Here is a 14,467-nt window from a genome sequence, read left to right as displayed (position 1 = left end):
CCAGAGTTTTAATCTCCTTATGGGGGTCAGGCTGACCTTGTCTTCTTTGGTGTCGAATCAGACTCCTAGGTATTCCAGCGACTGTGAGGGTTGTAGGAAACTTGTTTGTGTTTACCACCCATCCTAGGCTCTCCAGTAGAGTAACGACTCTGCTGGTTGCTTGGTGGCTTTCCTCTGGTGACTTTGCCTTGATCAGCCAGTCGACTAGGTAAGGGTGGACGAGGATTCCTTCCTTCCTCAGTGTTGCCGCCACCACTATTACCTTGGTGAATGGCCGGGGTGCTGTGGCTAACCCGAAAGGTACTGCCCGGAACTGATAGTGACGGCTCAGGACTCTGAAGTGTAGGTAGCGCTGGTGTTCCTGATGAATTGGGATGTGTAGGTAGGTCTCCGAAAGATCCAGGGATGTGAGAAACTCTCCCGGTTGTATCGCCCTTATTACAGATCGCAGGGTTTCCATGCGGAAGTGGGGAATCCTCAGGTGGTGGTTGACAGACGAGGTCCAGGATGGGCCTGAATGTTCCCTCTTTCGTGGGGACGATAAAATAGATGGAATAATGTCCAGTATTTTTTTCTGGTGGAGGCACTGGGGTTATGGCCTCGAGGGCCAGTAGTCTGGACAGTGTAGCTTCCACTGCCGCCCTCTTGAAGAGGTCGTGGCAGGGGGACTCCACGAATTTGTCCGGAGGGGTACGTAGAAAATCCAGGTAGGATTCCTCCCGAATGATGGCTAGGACCCACTTGTCCAAAGATATCTCGACCCATTTGTGGTAGAATAGGGCTAGTCTGCCCCCTATGGCTTCTTCCCTTGGACGGGTCGGCTGAATCTCATTGTGGGGTGCGGCTGGGGCCTGTACCCGAGCAGGTACCCCCCTCTTGTTGTGCTTGTTCTGAAAGGACTGGTTTCTACTCGTAGGACGGGGCGCTTGATAGTTGCTCCTGTAAGGATTGAAGCGCTGTGAACTTCTTCCCCTGGAGGACCTGGGAAAGAGTCGCTGGTTTATCTTAGTTTTATCCTCCGGCAGGCGTGGCACTGGTGACTCACCCCATTTGTTGGCTAATTTCTCTAGTGCGCTGTCAAACAGGAGGGATCCTTTGAAGGGCATCCTTGTGAGGCGCGTTTTGGAAGATGCGTCGGCCGACCAGCTTCGGAGCCAGAGTTGCCTTCTGGCCGCCACCGCAGATGACACTCCTCTGGCCGCACTAGGTTGGAGGCAGCGTCCACGAGGAATGATATTGCTGGTTCCATGTCTTCACCTGGGGTGTTGTTCCTGGTTTGGGATAAGCAGGCATGTGTCACCACAGTGCAGCAGGCCGCAATTTGTAGAGACATAGCGACTACGTCAAATGACCGGTCATGTGCATCCTTGAGCGCTGCTCCTCCCTCTACTGGGATAGTGGTGCGCTTAGAGACTGCACAGACCATGGCATCAACTCTTGGGCATGCAAGAAGATCTTTGGTCGCTGGGGTACATGGCTGCCAAAGCTCGTCCCCCTTTGAATGTGGACTCCGGGGCATTCCATTCCAGGTCAATCAGCTGTTGTGCCGCTTGTAACAGAGGGAAATGGCGAGAGGTCTGACGAAAACCCTCCAGCAGGGAGTTCGGTTTAGGTTCCCCCGAAGTACCTGGGCCCGGGATAGCGAGCTCCGTCAGACATTGGGTGACCAGGTCTGGGAGCTCGTCCTTTGTGAAGAAGCATCTCATGGTTCGGTGAGGCTCTGTCCCCGGGGGGAGCTCTCCCTCTTCTAGGGGGCTCAGCTTCCTCTTCAGAGATGTCCGTGTCCCCATAGGTGGGGCTTCTGGGTAGTGGAAGCCTGTGCCTGGGTCTTGAAGGGCCTGGGGCCCTCTGGCGGAGCATGTGGATGACCAGCTGGAGGTTCAGTTTGCATTTGAACAAAGGCGTGAATCCCCTTGAAGAACTACACCCATGAGATCGACGCTGGATCCAAGCTGAGGGGTGCTGGTTCCCTGGGGGTCCCTGTCTGTGGGGAGGTCCCACTGGGATCTGCTAGGTCCGGGGTACTCTCTGAGGAGCTAGTACTCAGCCCTGGGTGGGACTGGCCCTGAACTGGATCTCCCAGGGCCTCCTCACACTGCATGCACAGGGCGTCGGCCTCCTCACTTTGTGCGGCTCTGATGTGGCATGCTGGGCAGAGGCCTTGAGCCTTTATCCCTGATTCTGGTGGTGCCATGGCTGTCGGCGCGTAAACTCTTATGCGTTCCGGTGCGCTTAAGATGAGCGGGTGAGTTGTGCGCGCAGCTGTGCGTCCAGCCGTAGATATGCGCAACTTATGCGCACAAGTGCTTTGTGCACCTAGCTCGATTGTGTGTGCTCGGGCCGAACGGCGAGGCGAATAGGGCCAAGATGGTGACGGCGAGCACGCGGGCAATATGGCGACCCCCTCGGAGGGTCTCCATGTGGGTAGACCTGTGCTCTTCCTCGATCCTCGGAGACCGGATTCAAGCAGATTTCTACCTTACCTTGTCTTCGGCGCTTCCCAGTTTCGTCCCGTGTGGTCTCCGGCTGTGGGGGGAAGAGGGCGAATACCTTCACTGCCGCGCTCGAGGGTGCACCCGCTGCCTCTCAGCCGTGCCAGAGGATCGGGGGCTAGGTCCTTGCTGTGATTCGGCCGCCGGACCGAGGCTTACCTCCGAGGGACCACGGAAATCACCTCGGGAATCTCAACTAGGGGAGGGACCCGAGGGTATCACCACAGAAGAGCGGGGCTCGTCTTCAGGTAAGTTTCTTCTTTAAAATTTGGTTTTCTTCTTTGAATTTGGTTCTAATGCTGTGAGAGCGTGCAGATAGTCCCTAACTGCTATGGAGGAGACGGAAAATACTGAAGAGCTGCACTTCCTGCAGGGGTATATGTACTAGGGGCTGACGTCAGATTGAAATCTGATCAGTCTCCAACTGCTAGCAGGAGTACACTATACCCATTGGTCCTGAGTCCATCTGCTACACGCTAGGAAAATGAATTATTTCTTCATTGCAGGGGCCTCTGTACCCTGTCTACTCCTTTTTGCTCAGCTACACTCATTACACACACCAAATCAAGCCATGAATTTCAGAAATACCATTTTATTTGGGAACAAAGCAGTCCCAGCAACTCCAATGATCTTAGCATGAAGAGTAACTAACAAACAAAAATAAAACTATTTACAGAAACTGTAAAGAAAGGTAAAACATACAGTGTTTGCCTGGTACATTCCACAACCTTATCAGCAAAGCAAACAATGCCCAAACTGATTTTGATTTGCTGATCATGGGGGAGGGAGGTAAGATTTGCTGATCATGGGGGAGGGAGGTAAGATTTGCTGATCATGGGGGAGGGAGGTAAAAAAAGACATTTCATATCCTCCGTTTTTTCCCCAGCATATAACTCCCTGAAGAAATCTATACTTAACTGTACTTAAGCATATGCAATACTATATTTTATCCTGTTACCTGGATTAAGTTCAATGTTATTTACTCACTTATTTACTTATTAACCCGCATGTTATTTAACTGTTTAGCAACATTATATCCTATTCTGTTTCTCAGATTAATTATGTTCAATGTAAATGTTCAATGTAAACCGCTAAATGAAGCGATAGTTATGGTTCCTTGTAAACCGGGGTGATATGTATACTATACAGGAACTTCCGGTATATAAATTTAATAAATAAATAAATGGTCTTACCTAGCATGCAGCTCTGTGATTAAGCTAGATATGTCATGCTGATCATGGCGCCTTTTGAAACAGCTGATCTCAAATCTCCGACTAGCTCCCCTGGGGGACGGATATTTATTTACCTTTAATATGACCAAACCAATATGGCTGGTTACTATTCCTTCTTAGTGTACAGTAACAAGGGAAGGGCCTGCTTTAGATTTTGCCTTTAAGAGGAGATGCACATCCTGAGCTGCATTTGAACTGGATCCTGTTAAAACAATTTCAACAGCTTGTCCACTACCCAGACTCTATGTCATTAGTAATAATACTGCAGGAAGTTAAACCACTTCAAAATTAGGCTTTTGGTTCAGAGTGATATCTGGAAGTTTGCAGGCCTCCCTACTTTTCCAATAGTTTGTTCTTGGCTAGGGCTGCCATTTAAAGTACTTACAGACCAGTGTCTCATGCTATCTCATCCAGGCAGCACGCCCCAAACCTCCTACCGGTGGCATGCCAGGTGGTGGGATTGGAGGTGGTCCTGGGGGCTGTCCCCCAGGAGGAACAGAGGGAGGGGGGTAGGTAGCTGGTGGCAGTCCTATGCCAGGTGGCGGGTGGGGAGGAACTGCATGCGTAGGAGGCAAGCGTGGCGGGGGGAAGTTAGGGTTATATGTAGGCGGAGGGGGGTAACCTGGAGCAGGAGGAGGAATATTGGGTGGGGGAAATGAAGTAGGTGGAGGTGGAACAGGAGGGGGAGGGTTGGGAGGATACACATGAGGATGGTATGGGAGATGAGCTGGGGGACCATATGCTGGTGGCAATGCTCCATAAGAGGGTCCCTCGGTCTTCATCATTGATTGCAGACTCTGGTAACCTTCCCCAGACATGTAGGAATTGGTGGTAGACATCCCTGTTATGTAGCTGGTTGGTGGGGGCGGAGGTGGGCGATGAGGCAGAGGGGGAGGTTGGTGTACTGGGGCAGGATGAGAGGGAGGAGGAATCTGCATCTTGGTCAGATCTGCAGCCTCACTTGTGCCGATCTGATCTCCTTCTCCCAAAACAGCAGCGGTAGTCACCAACGGAGGCTTGCGCTCTGTAAGGAACAAGTCACCTTCATTACTATTATGACCCATGGATGCACTAGTGAAGCTCTGATTAGTGCTAGCTTCAGATGGTCTGTTACCAAAAGGGACATAGCTATAAAAGCTCTTGTAAAACTCACCTGGTGGGGGGTGTACAGGTGGTATTGGTGGATGAGGTGCTTCAATTTTGGGAATTTTAGATGGCGGAGGTTCTGCAAAAATAAAAAATAGGATTTATGCCCGTAAGACATTTGACATGGTCTTTCAACAGTTTCACATAAGCTTCTCAGTTTCAGGACAATGGCATTTCTTCTGCCACTGCTCACTTACACTTCAAGCAAAACTAACTACGCTGTGGGAAGCAAACAACCAAAAACACTATCACCTTAAAAACAATGCTGGTAAATAAACTCCATCTTCACTAACACACTTAGGGAAGTCTTGCAATATAGATAAAAGGAGAAACGTATTCTTACCTGAAAAAATATAGCGCAGAAAGGAAAGCACCATACCTTTAGTGATCACCAAGAATGGCTTGCAACTCAAATTCATCTAGCTGAACAAAGTCACCAGAAAAGCCACCTTCAGGGTTAGCATCTTGAACAAAATCCACTTGAGGCTCAAATTGAGAGCTGATCAGAAAGGCCAAAACCATATTCAGGTCCTAAGGTAGAAAGGGATTGCTCCCCAGTGGCCTAACGGGCATAACCCTTCTCTGGAATGGAGCAACATCTGGATAAGGCAAGTTTCTACCAAACACGCAGCATCTGGAACAGGTTACTGCTGCAACCTGAACCTTCAAGGGATTAAGCACCAGCCCTTCTGCCAGACCCTCTTGGACACAAGCACATACATGGCCCTAGGTGCCACTTGCTGCTGAGAAAACCAACTCTCACATTTCTTACATAAGCCGGGGAGGTTGAAGCTTTCCTAGCTTTCGAGAGAGTCTCCACCATTGCCAGAGTAACCTTTTTTGCTCAATCATGCCCTCTCAAGGGTCAAGCTGCAAGGGAAAGCAGAATCTTATGTTGAAGTCACTGAGGAGGACCATCCAACAACTGGGTGAGGTCCATATACCAAGGGTGTTGTAGCCAGTTGAGAGCCACCAAGTCAACCAATTCCCACTGGCCTGAAATCCTTTGCAGCAACTTTCCTATTAAGGGGAAATGGTGGGAAAGCAAACACCATCACATTCGAGAACCACGATTTGAATCAAGGCATCCAGACCCAACTCCCCCCGCTGCATTTTCCTGCTGCAGTTGCCAAATCTATGAAGGGTGTCCCATCGATGAACAATCTGCTTGCATGCCCCCTGAGTCAAGGGCTACTCCCTGGGATTGATTATGTTCCTGCTGAGATAATCCACCTAAATGCTGTCCATTCCTGCAACGTGAAGTGTAGAGATCATTTGAAGACTCTTCTCCACCCAGAGGAGCAACAAACTCATTTACCCCAACACCTAAGGACTCTTCATGTCACCCTGCTGATTACATATCACTGCCGTGACATTGTCTGACATTGACAATGCCAATCTGACCCCTGACCCTTGAGCAATTGGGTAAAACGAATGGTCCTCATCTCCAAATAATTGACTGACCACTTGGACTCCACCTTCAACCACAGTCCTCGAGCCATTTGCCCATGCAAAGAGCACCACAATTAGAAAGACTGGCATCACCATCACCCAGTTTGGAGTCTCGAGCTCTATTCCATTCTACAAATTTCTGGAATCCATCCACCAAGCCAAAAGTGAAATTACTTCTTACCTGATAATTTTCTCGCTTCCAGGACAGGCAGGCCAGTCCACACAAGTGCACTCCAACCCGCAAATGGAGATGGAGATCACTAACTTATAGTCCTGCACAGGCATCAGCCTGCCAGCATTTCTGCAAAAACCAACTGTGGACAAGTGAACAACTCAAACTTTAATCATCATTAATGCCAACTGATACATTTTTTTTCCTTCCTGGTCTCAGCAGTAAAAGTACACAAAGAAAACATTTTTCCTGCTGAAGGTAAACACTTACCAGATCTTGCACAAAACCTAAAAGGGCTCATAGGTCCTCATTCTGTCTTAATAAATACTTCGAAGGAGCAAGCAAAGAAAACAGACCAAAATACAACAAGGCAGCCTCAGGCGAGTGTGGACTGGCCTGCCTATCCTAGAGGAAAGGAAATTCAGGTAAGAAGAAAATGTCCCCTCTTTTCATATAGGCAGGCCAGTCCACACAAATTCAATATACCAAAGCTAGTCCCCAGAAGGGTGGGAGGTTGCCTGTGCTATCGTCAGAACTGCCCTGGCAAAAGATGTCTCCCCTCGATAATGCTGGGAAAAGGTATACAAAGACTACCACATTGCTGCTCACCAGATCTCTGCTGAAGAGACCAACATCAATTCTGCTCAGGTAGAATGAGCCTTAACCTGTTTCACCAAAGGTTTCCCTGCATCCACATTGGCTGCAGTCACCATATCCTTACTCCAACAAGGCACTGTAGCGCGAGAAGCTGCTTCACCCTTCTTGATACCATGGAGAAAATGTCAGTCTGAACTGCAACAGATGCACATTAAAAGGATGCAGAAGCCGAAATTCCTGCACATCCAAATCCTTATCCAAAGATGGTAAGGAAACAGACCGATTCATGTGAAAATCTGAAACCATGTTTGGCAAGAAATAAAAGGCATGGTTCTAATCTGCACCCCATCCAGGGTCATGCCCAAAATAGGGTCCCTATATGACAGCTCTGCAGTCCTGAATAAATTGCAACCAGGAACACTTTATTCATGATCAGTAATCGTAAAGAAAGGCACCCAAGTGGGACCCACAAAAAAAAAAAAGACAGCACCAAATTCAGATCTGAAAGGGGCACTGCAATACACAACCACCACCAAATATGCTTCACCCCCCTCAAATCTGGGTGAGAAGAAAGTCTCCCCTGCACATGGCCAACGCTGCCACTTGCACTTTAGCATTTTCAGATCCAATCCCTTAACCAGGCCTTCCTGAAGACTTTCCTAAATTTAGAGAGAAGACACGACTGCTCTTGGCAACAGTTTCCAAAAATCTGCCAGTCTCTAATATAGGTCAGAGTAGTACAAACTTACATGCTCGCACCAAAGGGCTTACCTCGGCCAACGAATACCAAGCCCTCTTAAGGGTCAAACCATAAGACAAAACTGAGCCGGGTTTTCGTGAAGAGGTGGACCCTGCCGAGGTAGATCCCTGTGTATTGGCAGCCTCAATGGTTTGCCCTCCAGAAGATGTTGAAGATCGGCATACCACAGCCTTCGTGGCCACTCTGGGGCCACCGTCAGCACCAAGCCTGGATGCTATGCCACCTTCTACAGCAACCTGCCTATCATGGGCAATGAAAGGAACACAAAGCAACTTGGTCCTCTAGCCATGACTGAACCAGTACCATTGACCCCTGAGCGCCACTCCTGTGACTGTCAAAACAATCCACCTTTGCATTCATGCAGTTCAACATCAGATCCAGGCAAGGCTATCCCAAACGAGAAACTATGACCTAAAAAGCCTCGTGCACCAGCTCCCATTCTCCCGGGTCCAATGTGTATCAATTGAGATAGTCTGCCCAAACATTTTCAAACCCTTCGATATGGGAGGCAGACAGTGCCTGAAGATGCTGCTCCGTACAAGGCAGCAGCAAATCCACTTCCAGAGAGACCTGTTGACTCCGCTTCTCTCCTTGATTTATGTAGGCGACCGCCGAGGTGCTGTCAGTCATCACTTGCACTGCTTTCCCTGTCAGCCAGTCCGCAAACCTCAAGAATGCTAGTCGAATCGCCCAAGCCTCGAATCGTTTGATGAACCACACCATCTCCTTTGGAGACCACTGTCCCCGAGTTATTAACTCCTGGCAGTGGGCTCCTCAGTCTTGGAAGCTTGCATCTGTCATGACCACTATCCAATTGGGCACTTCCAAGTCCACCTCTTTGCTGACATGAACCCTCTGCATACACCAGAGCAACTTCTGTTTCACCTCTGGTGGCAAAGAAAGCCATAGACCGTACTCCTGGGACTGAGGACTCCACCAGGCCAACAAGGATCTTTGAAGCAAATGCCCTCAGGACTATCTCTAGTGTTACATATATTCAGCCTGTCTGTAGGTATGTCCAAACTGAACGGTGTATTATCTGCAGAGCCCAGACTGGTTCCCAAATCTGGATACGCTGTTCCAGAAGAAATACTTTAGCCTGAGCCGTATCGACCTGTACACCTAGATACTGCAGAACTTGTTAGGGTTTTAGCCTGCTCTTGACTAAAATTTACCACCCATCCCAGCTCCTGCATCAGCTGGACTATGCTGCGAAACACTGCATGGCTCTCTTGCTTCCAACTTGGCCTTAGTTATCTAGATACGGGTGAACTAAGATGCTTTCCTTGCAAAGAGCTGCCGCCATCACCATCACCTTGGAAAAGGTTCTGGGTGTTGTGGCCAAGCCAAACGGTATCATCTGGAACCAATAATGGCATCCTAGTACTGTGAAGCGCAAAGAACACCGATGCTCTTTGTGGATCAGGATATACAAATAGGCCTCTGTCAGATCAAGCGAAGTGAGAAACTCTCCCTTCTGAACCACCATGATCACCAACCACAGGGTCTGCATCCTGAAGTGGGTCACTCAACCCCTTTCATATCCAAAATGGGACAAAACGGCCTATACCTTTCTGTTTCTTTGGATCAGAACCATGGCCTTCAATGCAATCAGCAACTGCAAGGTGGAATGTATGGCAGCCCTCTTCTTGAGAGAGTTGCATGGGGAAACCATAAAAGCATCTAAGTGGTCGCATAAGCTCAAAACGTGTATCTGTCTCTCACTACTTCTAACATCCATTGGTCAGAAGTGAGTTGGGCCCATCTTAGATAAAACTGAGACAGACAGCCCCCTTGCTCCAGCACTGAAGGATGGTCCCCCAAAGCTTTGTTGCAAAGAATGGGCTGCTCCAGAACCAGAGCTTCTGTCCTTACCAGGCTTCTTTGATCGAAAGGACTAGGTCCTTCCACAATATTGAAATCTCTGGCTTCCAGAACCTCTGGACAGTTGAAACTGAAGCAAGTCAAAAAACGCCCCCTTGAGCAGGAGAAGCGGGGAGACAACTTTTTATTCCCTGCAACCGAGGAACCTTGAAATCTCCCCACCAATTCACCATCTTTTCTAACTTGTCCCCATATAATAGGTGACTCCTTATGGGTAACTTCAGGAGATTTGACTTAGAAATGGTATCAGCCAACCAGTTTCACAGCCAAAGTAGGCGTATAGCTGCTATCACTGAAGCAACTTCCCAAGCTATTGTACATGCCAAATCATAACCAGCATCTTCAAGGAACACAACCCCTGGCTCTAAGTAAAAGGCACTGTCTCCCAACAATTCCTGAACCTCCTGGGTCAAATGCAAACTGGCTCACACTGCCATCCAACATAAGTGGAAATATGCAAATTCATGGCCATCTCCTCATAGGCATGTTTCAGAATAGCCTTAATCTTTTGGTCTCAGGCATTCTTCAGGGCTATTCCACCTTCCACCAGTATGGTGGCCCATCTCAACACTGAGCACACCGGTGCATCTAACTTTGGAAGACACAACTGGTCCCTCTCTTTAGGGTCTAGGGACTAAATACCCACAAAGGACTGTCCCTCTTTAAAATTTGCCTCTGGAGCACTTCAAGTCTATCAGTTCTTGCAGTGCTTCGTGGATAGGGTGAAAAACAGGAAGCTTTACGCAAACTCACCATAACAGGATGTTTCTTTTGCGCCTTAGCCATATCCGAAGCAGTCCCATCACAGCTTAGCACCTTTAGCGTCTGTGAGATCATCCCAGAGAGCTCTCCCTGATGAAAGAATCTCAGCATAGTTCTGTGTCTCCCCACATTGGGGGAATCTCGCCCTCTTCCAACGCCACCTCCATGGCATCTGCCATAGAGGAACCAGACTCCAAGAGTCCGCCTCGTTTTCTTTCCCCTTATCCTCCCTCCGCTTAGTATGACTGGACAGAGAAGAGGCCGGGACCACTCATTTCTCGCTGCTCTAGGAAGGTGAATTGGGGCGAGATTGCCACCGGGCACTTGAGTGCAAGTTGTCCTGCCCCTTGCAAAAGAACTGTAAGCTCTTAAAAAATGCAACCAAAGACAGGGCTGAAAGGTCCATGCCCAGGAGCAGGGAGACTGACAAAATCACCTCCTTGTGGGTATAGAAGAAATTGGCTGTAACAGAGGAGGGGCAAGCTCCTCTCCCACCTAGGAAGGAGCTGCTATATCCCCCTTCCCCGGGTGCCAGTCTCTCCCGGCTCTTGCTCTCACACCTAGACCCTCCCTTGCAGGGGTAAACTCCCCGGAAGCACTGCTCCCTGTGCCTCCAAATACCTCCGACACAAGCAGAGGGTCACTTTAGGACTGATTGCCCTCATGTGACAAGCAGCAGATATCGGAGCCAATTCCCGTGCAGGCTGCCTGGCGCCATGTTGAGAACTCTGCTGTATGCGGTATGCCTGCTGCTCCTGTAGTGGCACCTGCCATGCTGCTGTTACTATTTGCTTCTCAAATGCAGAAAAAAAATAAAATAAAATAAAGCTTCTTCTCCAGGCTGCTGACATCCACCGCTGGGAACAGTGTGGCTCCAAGAATGGGATCATGATTTTATTTTTCTGAATTTGTTGCTCTGTTAAACACACAATCGAAAGTGGTGTCAAATACTCTAGGGTCTGAGATGGCTTTAAATTGCTTTTGGAAAAATTCACCACCCAATGCCATCCTATAACACTATCACTTGGTTGGTGGCTGCAGAACTCTCCCACTCTGACTTCACTCTTATAAGCCAATCGTCTAGATAAGTGTGCATCAAAATGCCTTCCTTCTGCAGCACGGCTGTCACCATCATTGTTCTTCAAGGTGGTGCTTGGAGCCATGGCCAAACCAAAGGGCAGTGCCTGAAAACTGGAAATGCCCCCTTGCCTTGCAAAATGAAGCTTTTTATAAACACACCCCAATTGTAAAGGTGCAGATAGGCATCCATTAGATCCAAGAACATCAGGAATTCGCCCCACTGAACCATCATAACAAGCCAACATCTTCATTTGGAAATGAGATATCATTTGTTGACCTGCTTCAGATTTAAAATGGGACAATACAATCTGTCTTCCCGCTAGGCTCTTAGGACCGATACAACTGCTTTTAAAGCTAGAAGCCTTTGAAGCATCCCCCTTATTGACGCTCTCTTTCTGAACGAGCAACAAGGAAAAACCAGAAAAGCGTCTGAAGTCAGCTGAGAAAATTTCAGCATGTAACCTTTTATAATATCCAAAACACACTGATCTGAAGTAATCTGGACTCAACGTGATAAAATTAAGAAAGAGGTGGTTGCCTAGCTCTTGAAATCAGACTGGGTCCCCAAAGATTCATTGGGAAGCAGGAGAGGATCAAGAAGATCCAGTGGATTCTTCCTTACCACCTTTGTTTGTAGCTCGAAAGGACTGAAAATGCCCAAAGAACAGGACCTCTGACCAGCTTTGACCTCATGGAATCCCCAAAACAATTATGGAAAAGAGTGAACCAAATGGCCATCTCCTTTCGGCTTATTTTCAGGCAGTCTGGGGTCTTAAGAATTCCCCCATGCCTTAGCCATCTTCTTGAACTCCTATCGAAACAAATGTGCCCTTGAAGGGGAGCTTTGTCAAACTGGATTTAGAGATGGAATTCGCTGACCAGTTATGCAACCAAAAGAAGCTTTCTAGCCTCAGTTATTGAGACCATACTTCTAAATCAAAGGAAACATGCATGAGGTATGCCTCTCCTGGCTCGAAGTGGAAAATCTCTCCCACAATCTGAAGTCATGGTGATAAACGCAACTCTGACCTGGCTATAATACCAATACAAGCTGCACTTTACAGTGCCATACTAGAAGCCTCAAACACCTGCTTCAAAACTGCCACAGTTTTCCTGTTCTGTGCATCCTTTGAAGCTACACCACCCTCCATTGGGATTGTTGGCTGCTTAGTGACAGAATAAACCAGGGTCTTCGTCCTTAGAAAATGAAGCTTCTCCCTTGCTTGGAGCACCAAGAGATACAAATTAGCCCAAGAGTGATTGCCCTTAAAAAGTCTGCCTCAGGGGAGATCCATTCTATGTCAATCAGATCCTGCATCATCTTATGCAGTGGAAAGGCAAGGGAAGGCTAGCCATAACAGGATCCCTGTCCTGCCCCTCCTTTGAAATATTCAGTCTTAAAGAGAGTGAGTAATCAGGGTGAGCTCCTCTTTGCAAAAGATGGGCCCTAGAGGAAGTATCCTCCAAATCTGGAGAATATTCCCCTTATTCCAGTTCCTCGTTGCCTGCATTCCTCAGGATCCCAAAATCCTCCTCCTCCATGTCCTCTATCTTCCTAGGTCTTTTTTTGCCCTAAGGTGCAAATCCCAGGGTGGATCACTGAACTGAACTCTGCCCCACCGTAAACACACACTGCATTCATCACAAATTCTTTTGACATGGCTGCCCAGGCCATCGAAGAGGCTTCAAAAGGAGAGGGTATCAGCACAAGCTCCCTAGCATCCTCTGCCTACAATGCAACACTGCTGGCTTCCTGCCCCACAGGGCTTAGAACAGGAGCCTCTTGTTCCATGATACTTTCCCGGGCTGCCAAAATATCCATCATTCCTGCCACTGTGGGAACATGCTGCCTGGAGGGTCTTGCCAACCCGATCTCCTCCCTCTCCCCACCTGAAACACCAAAACTGCTGATGTGACTTGGTCCCTCGATATCCCCAAACATGTGCAGCACTGCTTTCCTGTCCACTCCCACCTTGTCCAATTACTAAAGAGCAGAGACTTTTTCCCATACTCCAAGGAAGTGGCCATGCTCTCTCATCAAATCCCACCATCATGGGCCAGGACAACACCTCACTCACCCCCAATATTGCCCAGGACCTGTCGCCTGTACTAAATGCCTCAAGATTTATTTTTTTTTAAACTTTATGAACCAGGAGCAAAAAGCAGGTAATGCTATCTTCCCTGTTTGTCATCTCTTTTACAGGCAGGAAGATAAGACAAGACAAAAGGGAACCGGTAGACGCTCAGACCCATGTTCAACTAAGGGAGGGAGACCAATCTTTCACCTCAGAAGCTGCCTGAACAGACAATTTATCTGCACTTCCCTCTGCCCCCGCTAGACAATGCTCCTCAGAAGGAGCAGTCTGCTACCAGCACATTTCCTCTAGCCTAATCAGGTCTCAGTTCATAGCAGGGATTGCTCAAATACCATCTGCTGGAGACTGAGAATACTAGCAGGCTGAGGTCAGCACAGATACGAGGGGTGACATCAGCAAACTTGTTAGTGTGTCAGCATCTGCTAGTCGGTAAGCATTACCTGTCTGGCCTGGTCTTACTGAATGAGGAGGAAACTAGGGAGTAGGTACCTCTGGTAATAAAATCCAGGACTAGAAAAAGATATATTTACAAAAAAAAAAAGGCACTAAAATGCCACATCCATGCGACTAGTTATTTCCCAGTATGCAATCAGGATATGTCTTATTGAAAAAAGGTCATGGATTACCAACAAAGATTGTAATATACTGCAAGAGAAGAACTCAGCTTCGAAGTTAAGAAAGCTTATTGTGCAGACCAACCATAGTAATACCCCACCCAGAGGCAAGTGGATTCTGAGGTAGCAGCGGTGTGCCAGCAACAACTTAACGGTGACAGTATTGTGGGAAATCAAGTT

General features: G+C 48.3%; 1 protein-coding gene across 1 annotated transcript in view; it reads right to left on the bottom strand.

The window, feature by feature from the left end:
• Positions 1-3,064: 3,064 nt before the first annotated feature.
• CCNK (cyclin K) overlaps positions 3,065-14,467 on the bottom strand; it is a 51,767-nt gene continuing 40,364 nt past the window's right edge. The window contains exons 10-11 of the mRNA XM_029597914.1: positions 4,878-4,949; positions 3,065-4,748 (exon numbers count right to left, since the gene is read on the bottom strand). Coding sequence (XP_029453774.1) covers positions 4,126-4,748; positions 4,878-4,949 — 695 coding nt within the window. The 3' untranslated portion in view covers positions 3,065-4,125. The remainder of the gene's footprint in view (positions 4,749-4,877; positions 4,950-14,467) is intronic.

This window comes from Rhinatrema bivittatum, chromosome 4, assembly GCF_901001135.1.
Source record: "Rhinatrema bivittatum chromosome 4, aRhiBiv1.1, whole genome shotgun sequence".
NCBI classification, from domain to species: Eukaryota; Metazoa; Chordata; class Amphibia; order Gymnophiona; family Rhinatrematidae; genus Rhinatrema; species Rhinatrema bivittatum.
Note: the sequence above shows the minus strand (reverse complement) of the source record. Positions and strands in the feature narration are given on the sequence as shown.